General features: G+C 47.1%; 1 protein-coding gene across 3 annotated transcripts in view; it reads left to right on the top strand.

Moving 5' to 3' along the window:
- Nucleotides 1-5,566: 5,566 nt before the first annotated feature.
- EP300 (EP300 lysine acetyltransferase) overlaps nucleotides 5,567-13,440 on the top strand; it is a 66,094-nt gene continuing 58,220 nt past the window's right edge. The window contains exons 1-2 of one of the 3 annotated variants that reach the window (XM_080575393.1): nucleotides 7,712-8,980; nucleotides 9,102-9,707. In XM_080575393.1, the coding sequence (XP_080431519.1) occupies nucleotides 9,614-9,707 (94 nt within the window). In that variant the 5' untranslated portion in view covers nucleotides 7,712-8,980; nucleotides 9,102-9,613. Of the gene's footprint in view, nucleotides 5,584-7,711; nucleotides 9,708-13,440 lie in introns of those variants that run through there. The other 2 variants (XM_080575394.1, XM_080575392.1) reach the window with 2 other exon arrangements.

Below are 13,440 nucleotides of genomic sequence, written 5' to 3'. Positions count from 1 at the left end.
ATCATCCATTCCCCAAAACAAAAACACCAGCATTGTGTCTCTGTCTTGCACGGGTAACCCATGCAGAGGAATATAAACTGGACTTGAGCGAAGGCTCTCCTCATGATACATGGGCTGATAAGGGACCACATCAGACTCCAAGCTGAGCACCCAGAGGAAGCCTCCAGTGCTTCACCCAACAAAACGAAGTTCAAAAATAAGCCTAAAGTTTAAGGAAGAGTCATTAAAGGAAAGGCACTGTGGAGATACCTGTCTCGTTACTTCACAAAACAGAGCTAAAGTAAGATTACTGCATGACGTGGGTTGTGCGTCTTGGCAAAGAATCCAAGCAGGAGTGGAGGCCACATCTCCCCAGTGCCTGTACCCTTCCCAACCTACATTCTTCGATGGCAGGGTCACTGCATCCACTGGAAAGTGACTCAGCCTCCTTATTGAAGTGTCCCTAGATGAGATTAAATCTGAGTGATGTCTCCAGTGACAACTTCACAAATCACTTTGATAGGCTGATATATAATTTGGCGATCAGATCATTTGAAACTATTGATTTACTAATTCAATCTTAATCATGATCTTGGTGTGATGACTTCATTGGTCCACATTCAATTAGCTTCGTAAAACTAATGAACTATTTTAGCGATATCTTTACTCAGGTGTGCCTTCATCTGCTCATCCTTGTTAATCGAATCTGCAAGGAATGTGCAAGGCAGGTCTACCCTATCGAATAGAGGTCACAAACCTGAGAGCAGCAGTTAGTTTGGGTGAGGCCCATGCAGGCAGCTCAGCTCTGCAGCTCTCGAGTCTCCACACACCCTGCGAATGAAGTAATCTCCCAGCAGGTTTGGTCTCCAGCATCCCCCAAAGACCCCCTGTTGCACTGCTGCATGAGGGCTGTGGAGGGCTTTGTCTTGAAAGCGGTCAAACTTTTCGAGGACATCTTTCTCCACGGCGCACTGAGGAGAGGACAGGGTATCCTGGGCCCCATGTTTGGTGATTTTTTCTCCCTTAGCCTTCCCTTGCAAGCACGCAGAGCTCTGTTTTGAAGTCCTTAGGGACCAATGGGGTAGGTACCGCATGCATGGCAAGTCTTGATGGACTTCATGCAAGACAGCTGGGTGCTGGAAGGAGTGCAGCAGCTGAAGTCCCACCAAAAGGCTCTCCACGGGCTATCTGTAGCCGAGCAGTTGGAAATTTTGAGCAGAAGGGCTGAGGCCCCATGCGTGGTGCAGAACGGGAGCAAACGGAGGGAGAAGGAATCAGGGCTGATGCCTTCAAAGCTGGGTCAGCTGCCCTGGACCTGTCGCACCGTGATGGCAGAAGCCATCACGCCGTGACTGTGGGTCGCAGCTTTCCCAACCGTGCAGTTAGTTAATTGCATTTGTTATGGACATTGCTATCTGTCAGCTTTGTGAGGAGGCCAGACGATATAGTCCAAACTTTGTACTGGCTTAAAAAATTATAAACAAGAGACTTATTTATTTATTTATTTTAACTGGGAAAGCTGTTAGAGGCCTGGTTTGAAGCCAATTTAAGTCGTCGGCAGGATTTAACTGGGCTTTGTTTCCAGGCTCACGGAAGCCTCTTTTAAAATTGTCCTTCTGCTCGTAACCAGGACTGGTCCCTGTCAGATTTTAATCACTCCTTCCCAGGCCAGGCGCTGGGACGGGGACATGACGGATTGCCGTCGGTGCAGACAGCCGCCGCCTCAGCCACGCACCGCCCGTGCGTTTTTGGCATATGAGCCGCGGCCACTTCGCCGCTTCCAGCGCGGGCTGTTCGCAGGCGCCGCATCAGGAGCCATGCAGCCCCGGGGAGGGAGGGGTTTGGTGGCTGGGCTGGGATCACTGCCGACATCCATTTCCAGATCGGGAGGAAGGACTCAAGCCATTTTAGGCATTTTCTTGGACTTCCTCCCCATCTTTTAATTAAAACACCCAGAAGGGAGCTGCGCGCCCTTCGCCCTGAGGCCTCAGTCCTTGGCCCAGCCCCTCTGCACGGGAACGGGCCTGGCGTGGGCCTCATCCCGGCACACCTGCACCTCCCCTCCCGTCAGCTCCTCTGCAAAGAGGCAGGCACCCGCCTCAGCCAGAACAATTTTAAAAGGATTTTCCTGCAAGGGACTAAATGTGCTGGGATGGCTCCTGGCACTCGCCGCCCCAACGCACAGCAACTAAGACCCAGCTAATTTTATGGCGCCCACATGCTTGTCCAAAGCATTTATTCCCTGCTTACAACGTGTGAGGTGGTGGAAGGCTAAACTGAACTTCCCAGCATTTTGTGATGGTTGTGCATCTCACTTCACGCTTTATTTCCTTGGAGCTGGTTCTTAAACAGCAGCAAATTGGCAATCATATGAATATTGACAATTGAGTAGTAACATCAACCTTCAAATTACTTCTCTTGATCACCAGGAAAAGCCCTCTACATTCCCCCCAATGTCACCTGCATGTTTCTTCAGTTACAGTGAAAGACAAAATGCTTCATCTTTGTATGCTGAAAACCACATCAAGAAGTTTGCTGAGATTTGCTGTGGGACATGATTTAGGGCAATTTTTCTTCTCTCAGAATCACTAAGACTTCCTATCTTCAATGCTTATATTTCTTCACGTCCACTAACATCCCACACACGGGCTGCTGGTGTCCACCACATGGCGCCTACCACTTGGTGTCCGCTATAGCATAACACCATCAGGGCCTGATCCCTTTTTCTGAGGCTCCCATGCCTCTTGTGTGAGAAGGTCAGAGGATGCTAACAGTTTGGCTTAGTGATAACAGAAAGCCCAAGGCCGCCTGACGTCGGCATCGCTGCTAGGAGAGAACAAGAGAAAAAAAAATTCACAGATGTTGAAACGTGAGGATTCAAGACGGACCTTCTGGGAAGACAAGTGATAAAGCCAAATAAATTAGGAAGGTAAGGAACTGATGATTAACCCTATTGTTTTACACAGAGGTGTTGCATTAGAGTCACCTGGCTTTTGGTGTTTGTGGTTAATTATTGACTTTTAGCTGTGTGTGGAAAGAAAGTATGAAGGTATTGCCTTTTTTGGGAAGCCAAAAAGCCAAGAAAGTACAAGACCACTTTATAAAAAATGAAAAAAGAAAAAAAAAAAGGAAAAAAAATAAAGAAAAAAAAAGAGAAGAAAAAAAAGAAAAAAGAAAAAAAGACCTATATTTCCCGTGGATTTTTTTTTTTTTTCCCATGGCAACTGTAAAAACAGCTCAGATTGTGTTGATTAGCTCCGTGTATTATCCCATACACGGGCTTAGTGTATTATCCCATGTATGGTCCCGTTAGCTCCGTCTGAAGGCCGATACCCTCTATACTGAAAAACCTTCTATTCAGTACATTTCTCTGTTGAAGAGTAAATGCCTTCCTGACCTCATTGAAAGAATCACTTTATATCTCAAAGCATAAAAACTAATAAATCACAAAAATGTTCCTTTTCCTTCTTTACATTTTGATTGCAAACATCAAACAATACATTGCAGTTCAGCATATAGAAGAATACTGTCGCACATAAAAAAATGAATTAAGGAAAGGACCACTTAAAAAACAAAAACAAAAAACAGCCAAGAAAGGAAAGGTGTAACAGAAATAATTGTATTTTGTCCTTTACAAGCACACGTGGACAGAGGATTTATATCTGTGGGACAATTTGGGAACAAACAAAAAAAAGTTTTGGTTTTAAGCTCAGCAGATTTCAAAACACACTGTTTATACCTTCTGCAGTACAATAAAGCTTATCAAGAACTTTCCCATTGGATACCAGAGTCAAAAGAAGTAAGAGGAATGTAACAGCGTGCTTCCTCTGGGTCATTACTATAACTGTAATTCTTTCAGCGCCGATTTCCCATACTAGCTTGAGCTTCACTGCACAATGATCATTTTCAGTACATCATTGTAAATATAGTCAGAAATTTGCCACCACTTCACCCTCTACGAGCTCAAAGCACATGGAAAGTTCAAGGGCTCTTAATTAAAAATATTACGTTTTCACTCTAGAACCTCTTGCTTTTGTCCCTGTAATATTCTGGGATTAATCAACTGCTGATGTAAATGCATTAATTTCAGTGTGATTTCATTAGGAAGACAAGAAAGAGCAGTCTCACAGAAACAGTGGCACCTAGATTTTTATTTAATGATCCTGATGTGTTTTATGTAAGAGGGGAAGCATCACCTCCCTGTTGGAGAGAGCTGAGCCTCGGGAGTGAAAGAAGGTGATTTGCCAATGGTGGGACAGCATGCAGGTCTCCCGGTGCTATTTTACATTTGTGCCTTTGACGTGGAACAGAATATGAAAACAATGCATAAAGATAAATACATTTCAGAGTGTGAGATCATCTCTAAATCACCAGCTCTCAAGCTGCAGTGTTTCCTACACAGAGCCTACCTCCGCCCCTCCGCTAAACCCAGTGGTTAGCGCTGTCTGCTTTTTCTTTTCGCTCTTGCGAGGGGGGACGGTATGGCATGTTTGTTAGGACCATAATGTTGCTTTTCCTAATGAAACGAAGTGTTTTGGAGAACTTCTTTTAAGCAAAAACATGTGTTTCGGGGAGGAAACATTCTTCTGGTAAACAGCTGAGCCCTTAATATTTAGCAACATAACTCCGTGTTTGCAGCTATTGAAAGCTGTGTGACTAAGGAAGCCTGCGTTTCTGGGGCTGAGGACTGCAAGCATTTTGCTCGTTGTCAGCTAGCCAGCCCTTTCTTTTATGTATACACTAGCTGCAAGAACCAGCTATTGAATGGTTACTTCTTATGGTTTTAATAAAATTTGTCTCGTATCAAAATGCCGCTGGGTTTCAACGTTGACACTGCACTGAGCAACGCTCTCCACTCAGGCACAGCTGGCTCTTGCTTTCCAGAAATATTGCTGCGCCCTGGCATTATTCGCAAAAATTGCAGCCCTAAATCATTTCCTTGCCCCTCCAACCTGCACCAAGAGGGACCCTCCACACGCAGCTCCTCTCCTTCATTGGAAGCAGGGGTCATTCCTCCCTGCCTCCCCCAGGAGAGGTGCGGCATGAGCAAAGACCTGTAGTGGTAGGAGGCAGCTGAGGGACAGGACAAATTACCTGCCAGACACAGGCATCGGCCATGGGGAGCTCAGGAAAAAACTAAAACACCTCAAAAGTGCAGTAAGGAACAGGGATGAGAAGACAGGAGCACCCCAAGCCCCCACGGGTGGGAAAGATGCTGTGTGCTGGTGATGTTGGGACATGCAGCTCTGCGCACTACGCTGCCTCCCGCAGTGCGAGGGGATGTTATCTTGTTCCCGTAGCCCTCAAAACAGCTGGGCATGCTTACAATTTTCAGCAACTACCAACTAAGGCCAAACAAGATCCCATGATAAAAGTTCAAGGCCTCGCATTCCTCTTCTTATTGCTTTCCTGAGCGGGTTCTTATTTTAATCAGACTTATGGTACTTTCATCCAGTTATCTCAAAGCACATAACAACCACTATAATTACTGGCAATAATGAGCTAATTAATTCTTCTGGGTATTATTTTTCAAGGGATAAATACAACTATCCTTAGTGTAGGGATGGGGAAGCAGAGGTAAGAAGGAGAAGTAGTTGTTCTTGGGTAAATAGCTTTGTTTTTCTTTTTCCTAGCTTATTTCTTTCCTGGTTTTATTCATGTAGGTCTATGGTTTTTTTTTAAATTATTATTATTATTTTAGGAAAGTTTATGTTTTATTATTGTTCTCTAGTAATTTTAAATGTTATCATTTTGGCAGGTGACATTTAACAACAGTTGGTTGTGTGTGTATGTATTGAGGTTTGTTTAAGAAAACTGCCATGTTTTTAGAAAAATGAACAGATGAAGTTTTCCTAAATTTATTTTAATCCTTTTTTTAATTGAGTTGTTTTCTTTTTTTTCCTTGTCTTAGTGTTTCTATTTTCTTTCAGAAAAAAAAAATACAAGTAGTATCTCATGCTGATTCTTTTCTATTTATTTTCCATATACTTTAGTCCCTAATGCAGAAAGCTAACTGAATATGACTTTATAACAAGTCAAGAATTCTGGTTGTGAAGCTTGTATACCAGAGGTATAGATTTGCTAGCGTATTGGTTAATATAATTCGTGTTAAAAGTGTATGTGCTGGTTTGGTAGCATTCACCAAGGGCGTACACTTCTCTGAAGTTGTTCTAAGGTAGAGTAGAGGAGATGTCACACACAAAAGAAAGGACTTTATTTTGGTTTTCTCTCAGCTTCCTCTAGTGCTTAACTAAACTAACTAATCCATACGACACTCTCTGGAGTAGCAAATAACTATCCAGTTTCTTAACTTTTATCTCAGGCTGTGATCCAGCAAGCACACATGTGCTTAGTTTTACTACAGCAAGAAGTACGGTGAGATTTCAGTGGAACTATGTGCGATATAAAACTAAGCACACACGCAGCTATTGGTAGGAGCAAGCGTCTAGATAGGAACTAGTGTCACGAAACTCTTATTTGAAACATCTGCTTTGCTCGGAACTTGTTGTTTAGTAATGGCTAGACTTTTAAAAGCATTTAGGTGTTTATGTGCACCTTGGTATCTTTATAAAGCTGGCACTAATTCCTTACTGAAGTATGGATTAAGGGCCTCTAGAGAGTCTGAAAACCTTATATAGACTTATTTCAGTCAACTTTTAATTCTAAGGAGACTTTAAAAAAGTTTAAAATTAGACTCAGCTGTGGTTTTAAAAAAAATAAAGCGCTTCACAAGCAAGGGAAATAGTCAATCTGACAAAATAAATTGAGGTAATACAAGACCTCTGTAACCAGAATATTTCTGGGAATTTAGCAGCAATAAGAGGCAAGAAGGTGTGTGAGGGTGGTAACGTGGTCTGTAAGGCGATGCTGTTAGGTCGCTGTTAACCCCAGCAGCTTTAGTTCTGGGACCAACAAACTTTCTGGCCTCCAGACTCTTCTCCGATCACTTGCTCTTGCAAGGCTTCCTCCACCTCTCCCTTCAAGCGCGTACATTTGGGCGCTGCCCGTGGCTCCGGGACTCTTGGGGAAGGCCCAGACACGCCGAACCTCTACGTGCTGCCGGGGTGGTTTGAGCGTAGCCCTGTCTGCGTTCTCCCTTTTGTTTCGGGGGGGGGGAAGCAACACCAGCGTTGCTCGAAATAAAGCCCAAACACGGGAAGCTCCAGTGCGGGAGCGAGTACGTGAGGGAGCTGCTGGGGAACACTTGAAGGGCTGTAAATCTGTACTAATTCTTTCGCGTCGTGAGGTATTGGTGTGGTGCTTGTGAGGTACTTCATGTGCCGTTCGGGGACGGGCTCTCCCCAGATCCGCTTCCAGGGCTGCAGAGGACCTGGCTCTGAGCGTGGGCGCTGAGGGGAGGCGGGGGCCCTGCCCTAAGGGCTGCCATGGCTCCCAGCGGGCGCAGGTAGAGGCACAGCGCAGCCCGTGCCCCCCGCCCACCTCACGGCAGGGCGCCCAGCCCCTCGCCCGCGGCCGCCCCGCGGCCCCCGCCGGCCCCGCGCGGGCGGGAGGAGGACGACGGCGGTGGGATTTTTTGGGGGGAGCGCTTCCCCTTTAAGAGGCGGGGCCCGCGCAGTTTGCGGAAGCGCTCCGCAAACGCCGGGCGCTGATTGGCCGGCGGCGGTCTCGTGACGCCGGCCGGGCGGCTCCCCCCCTCCCCTCGCTCCCCGCGTTCCATTGTGTGCGCCAGCGCCCGCCGGGCCCCGCCCCCCCGCGCCGGGCCCCGCCCCCTTCCCCCCCCCCCCTCGCTCTTGGCTCATTTCCGGCCGCCGCCGCCGCCGCTCGCTTCCCTCCGAGGGCTCGGGAGAGCGAAGAAACAACAGCCGCCATTTTGTTTGTGTGCGAGCGACGCGCGGAGGAGCCACAGCCGCGGGCCGCGCCGGACGGGGCGAGCCGGGGGGGGCAGCGCACAGAGACAGGGCCCGGCCAGGGGCGGGCGGCGGAGCGCGGAGCCCAGGCGCCCGCTACCCCTCTCTTTATTTTTATTCTTTTTTTCCCCTCTCTCTTTTTCTCCCCTTTTCCTGATTTTTTTTTTCCCCTTAATTTTTATTTTTCTTTTCTCTTCCCCTCCTTCCTCCCCCGGCTTCTCGCCGTCCCCCCGCTCCGCCACACACGCCCCAGCAGCAGCAGCGGCCGCCGCCGAGCGCCAGGCAGGGGCAGTAGGGAGCCTGCGCTCGGCCCCCGCGCTGCCCGCCCCACCCCCCCCGCCGGCCATTTAACCCACCCCGCGGCCAGGCCCCCGCCCTCCTCCTCCTCCTCCCCCGGCGGAATTTTTCCCCTTTTTTTTTAATATTTTTATTTTTTTTTTAATTTTTCATTTTATTATTTTAAATTTTATCCCCCTCCCGGCTCTTCCTTTCCGAGGGGTCGCTGAGCCTTCCCCCCCCTACCCCCAGCCACCAACCTCTTGGCTTTCCTTCCCCGGCCCCGCCGAGGCGAGGTGCGGGTCCCCCGCCGCAGCCGGCAGGCGGCCGAGGGGGGGGAGGCTTCTCCCCGCTGCCCCCGTTGGGGAGCGGAGCCGAGCCGCCGGGGCTCGCCACCATCCCGGGAGGGGGGAAGGTAGGCAGCGAGGGGGGGAGGGGCCGGCTCCTTCCTCCTCCTCCTCATCCTCCTCCTGCCGCCGCCGCCGCCGTGGGATCGGCCCCTGTGCCTCCTGCGCCCGAGGGGGGGGCAGCCCGCTACTGAGAGCGAGAGAAAGAGGAAGGGGAAAGGAGAGGAGAAGGGAGGGGAGGGGGGGGCAGAGAGGGGTGTTGGAGCCCGCCCCCCACCTTCCCATCCCGCGATCGGTGCTGCCTCCATCAGGACAACAACCCCTCCTCCTTCCCTGCACAACAAGATGTGAAGCGGAGACTCCTGGGACTTATCCTCACCCTCCTCATCCTTACGGCTCCCCTTTCTGCAGCCATTAGCGACTGGCGAGGAAGAAGCGAGTGGAGCTGGGGACCCCGCGCCCGCTCGGCCTCTCGCCCCGCCGCCTCCCCCCCCGGCCCCGTCGCTGGCGGTGGGTATTTTTTTGCAGGGTGGTGTCGGAGGGGGAAGGAGCTGCTGCTAGAGGACGGTGAGCTTTTTTTCTTTTTTCCTCCTCCTCTCCCCTCCTTCGCCCGCCTCCTTGTGGCGATGAGGAGGAGGAGGACGGCGCCGAGGAGGAAGAGGCTGATGGCGGCGGTGAGGAGGCAGCAGGAGGAGGAGACCCCCCGAAGGATGAAGATGATGATGGTGGCGGCGGCGAGGAAGCACCAGCAGCACAACAGCCGGGATTAATTTCACCGAGGGAAGAAGGGAAAAAAAAAATCAAACCACCAGCCTCTCTCTCTTTTTTTTTTTAATTTTATTTTTTTTTTTTCGGCGGGGGCTCTTCCCATCTCCGCTCAGCCCTCTCGCCTGGGGGAAGAGGCCTCTGCCCCCGCCGCTCCCACCTTCGCCCCGCTTCTCCGCTGCCGCCCTCCCGGAGCCCGAGGGGTAGAAAAAGGGGAACTTGGCCCCCCCCCCTCCTCCGCCGGATCCTCCTCGCTCCCTCTCGTCGGTATTGTTGTTCTTCAGCTGACCCGGGGCCCGAGAAGAAGGTGAAGGTTTTGGGGCTCCCCCCCCCTCCCCGTCTCTCTGCTCGGAGTGATTGTCTAAAAAAGAATTAAAAATGGCCGAGAATGTGGTGGAGCCGGGCCCGCCTTCAGCCAAGCGGCCTAAACTCTCCTCACCGGCGCTCTCCGTGTCCGCCAGCGACGGCACAGGTCAGTCTCGGGGGCCCAGGCCCTCAGCCTCTGGGTGCCACAATTGCTGCCCTTCTCTCCCCTCTCCTGCCCAAATCTTCCCCCTCCCTCTGGCAGAAGCCAAACTTGTGCCTGCCTTCGGCCTTTCTCGGGGGTTTTCTCCCCTTCCAGCCCCGTTTGAACCTATTCGCACGGCATACGAGGGCGTTCGGATGTTTCTGCCTCCTATTTTTTTTTCTTTTGGAAGCGTTGGAAGGCAAAGCTGGTCAGTTTATTGTGATTTTGATCAATTGTAGATAACAGTTTGTCATTTTCGTGTCTTTCACAATAGTTATTACAGAGCTCCTTGCGAAGCCTATGCCTTTAGCACTATTTCGTCTTTCTGCAACTGGAATTAAAGATGACGGTTTCGTACACTTTATTGTTGAATTTGTGTGTACGCTTGTACGTACACAGGTACATGTCTTGTTTCTTATTTTGCATATATACAAGTTTTTTTCACAACTTGTTCAGAAACGAGATTTTTCGCTGCTGTTTTTTTCCCCCCCTCTCATATTCAGCCTGGTTATTTGATTTATTTTCACAGTTCTTCTTACTCTTCTTTGCAGAAGAATATCCAAAAATCATTTTTTTTTTTTTGATGTTATGTTTCAAATAGATCATCCACTCAAGGAAAAGAGCCAAAACCAAAATCCAGATTGCAAGTTTGGGGCATAAGGTTCCTCAAGACTCTTAGAAACAAAATGTTATTTCATGGTATTTGCATTAAGAATCAATATGGAGTGCAGTTCGTTTTGCATCTCCCATTTCTTTGCTGTGAGACTGAAATGTCTGAAATTCCCCTGTAGACTTATGGGTTGGGAGGATAAAGGGGCTTCTCTGCAGTCCTGCAAAGGTCGTTGGTGATGCTGTGAAGGCAGGCTGGAGGTTGGAAAACGTAGGTGTCCCAACCAGCAGCAAATCTGAGCTGGTGGTACTGGGAGGGGAGACGAGTACCACAGGGCTGTTGAGCTTTTTCATGCTTCTGGTGAAGCAGAAGCCCAGTTCTTATCATTTTGCTACGAGAGTACTTGGTTACCTGTCTCCCAGGAGTTTCTTTAGGCTCACTTTAGATCTTCTTAAGCCTACGGAGTGTGGATGGAGGCGGCCTCCTCCTGCCAGTCTGGTAGGTGGTGGTGTCCTGATGCCACCAGCCTTGTTTGCTGCAGCGAGAGCTGCCAAGAAGAAGGAAGAGTTTAAAAAATAAAGTAAAATGGCTGGTCACTTGACAGTAGACAGCAGGTTTCAGTATCCAGTTTTTGTTTGAGCAGTGGATCTGGTTCTGCTTGGAATCATCTTCACAAACTTGATTTTTGCCTTCTGTTCTTGGTGAATGACGAATTAGTTTTGAAAAGTTGGTATGTAACTTTTTGAGCATTGTACGTACAGGCAGTGGAATCAGTATAATGTTGCAAGCGGAGGACACAACTCTCCTTAATAGCAACAGGTCTCCAGGAAGAGAGCAGAAGAAGGCTGAAGAGGCTGCTCTTTAGCTGGAGCTAGTTGGTTTTTTTATACTACACTTGGAAACCAGTACTTAATGGTAGTAACCATTTTTACTTTGCCTTGGCAGTGGCGATCTTGTTCTGTTTAGGGAGGTGAAATAAATGTTTCTGAGGCAAGTTTCGATACCTGAAGGCTTGTTTTAGTTGAGATAAATGGACATATCAAAGTTGAGGCATTTATGATCAGGTAAAGTTTGGATAATGTGAATCTATTTCAGTTGAACAGGTGCAGATTTTCACAGAATATCTAGTTAATTTTAATAGCTTGCTGAGCAGTTTAATAAATGAACTTTGTATATTTATGGTGAGACACTAGGGGTTATTGGTCAGTTTCAGAGAGATTCAGGTGTGACGGCACACAAAATGGAATAAATTTTTTGAAGTCGTTGAGATCGTCATCACCTGGTAGCTATGCAGAGGTCTATAGTGCTGCAAATGCTTCATATATGCTACAGAAAACTATTGAAGGATTTTTACTCTTAAGGACTCTTTGTTGACAATTCTTTACCTGCATTTGGGACGCTTCCACGTACCTGTTTTTCTGATTAAATAAAATAAAACCTGCTGAACCAATAAACGTATTTTAAGGGTTGCGTTTTTCAGTTGCTGCTTGAATGACTGATTTTTCTCTCGCTTCTACTGTTGTGGGAAACAGCTTTGAAGTTTACATTTTTAACCTATCTGCTCTTTAAATTCGCTTTGAAATAGCGCAAGCAACTTTCACACTAGAGAACTGGTATTGTCCCCCCCCTCCTGAGCTAATTATAGGAAATCAGAAATGCGGTGCTAATGTAGTTTCTGCAGCGATCTTTTTAAACTTAGTGTTAGATTCACACTATCAATGTGCAGGGAGAGAGAGGTAAGAAACTTGCAAAGTTAAGGAAACTTTTCCCAGCACATGTATGTAGTGGATCTCTCAGTGTGTTTCTCTTGCTGTTAACTTTTTGACCGAGTTCTTTGGGTGAAATACAGTTTTAGCTTGTTAGGTATCTAAAAGTAATGTCTGGCTTCAGTTAACTTATTCCCAAACTTGTAGGTGTTAGGAGTATTTATACTGGACACTAAGTTGAGTCTCTAATTTACCCACGTTTTCATTGTAGACATGGATGATACTGATGTTCTGGGTTTGGAATATACTAAACTCAATTAGATGAAAAAAATAATGGTAGTTATACATGTATTTTTGTTCAGATATTAAGACCTTTACAGTAGCGTCACCTTTTATTGGTACAGTATTCTTAGTATAGGATGAGAATTTGTGACCCTGTGCTAGCTGCTTTCCTGTACTAGTGTGGTGAGAGGGATGTAAGTATTGATCGAAATGGAAACACTGTTTTGGTTCGTTGCATCCAGCCTCAGAAGCCTCTTTTTAGACGTTGTATTAGCAAATTCATTGTGTACACTAGTTTGTTTTCTGTCACTATAACAGAATAATTTCAGCGCATCCTGGAAAATTATCTCCTTGAGTAAGTGAGCGGAAGCCTTTCCTAAAGATAAGTTTTTAGCTGGATACTTTAAACCAGTGATTTTATTTTGGGCATTTTATTTCCGAGCCCCTCGATTTTTCCTGCAGTGATGCAGGTGGGCTGAAATTGCCACATACGGATTCCTACGTGGTTCGTGTAGACCCACGTGTGCTGGTAGGGGCGAGTTTAGTCGTCTTTTATGACTTCTTTTATGAATTGTCTTCATCCCCCCCGGCCTTAGAAATAACACGTATTCTGCAGACTAGGAAAACTTTTTGGGCTGTGGATTCTGAGCTGTTCTTTGATCAAGGAATAAAGCTGGAATATACTCTGTGCTCTAGCATGGCTGTGTGGTATCATGTCTTTTGGTTGCTAGATCCTAAAATAGGATTTTAAATGCTTAGTGTTTCTGGTTTACCCTAATATTGGAAGTCACTTTTCTACAATTAGTTGATATGTGTGTTAGATCAGAGATCACTCAGTGTTTGTGATGTGCCTTAAGTTCCTTCAGTTTACTGTATCCAAAAGTTGTGTTTTTCTGAGTAATAGCACATCTCCAGTCTCTGTTCCAGTACCCATCTTAAATAAAAGTTGCATGTTCTTTTCTGTTTTTTTTTTTGGCACTACTGTTGACCTTTAAAACTTTACTCTTCCTTACATCAAAGTTCTAAATCTTGTTTTTTTATTTTTATTTTTTTTAAATCTCATCTGGAGTGGTATAATTTTTGACTGATTCTCATCTGT

Source organism: Anser brachyrhynchus, assembly GCF_964034855.1.
Source record: "Anser brachyrhynchus genome assembly, chromosome: 1".
Taxonomy (NCBI): domain Eukaryota; kingdom Metazoa; phylum Chordata; class Aves; order Anseriformes; family Anatidae; genus Anser; species Anser brachyrhynchus.
Note: the sequence above shows the minus strand (reverse complement) of the source record. Positions and strands in the feature narration are given on the sequence as shown.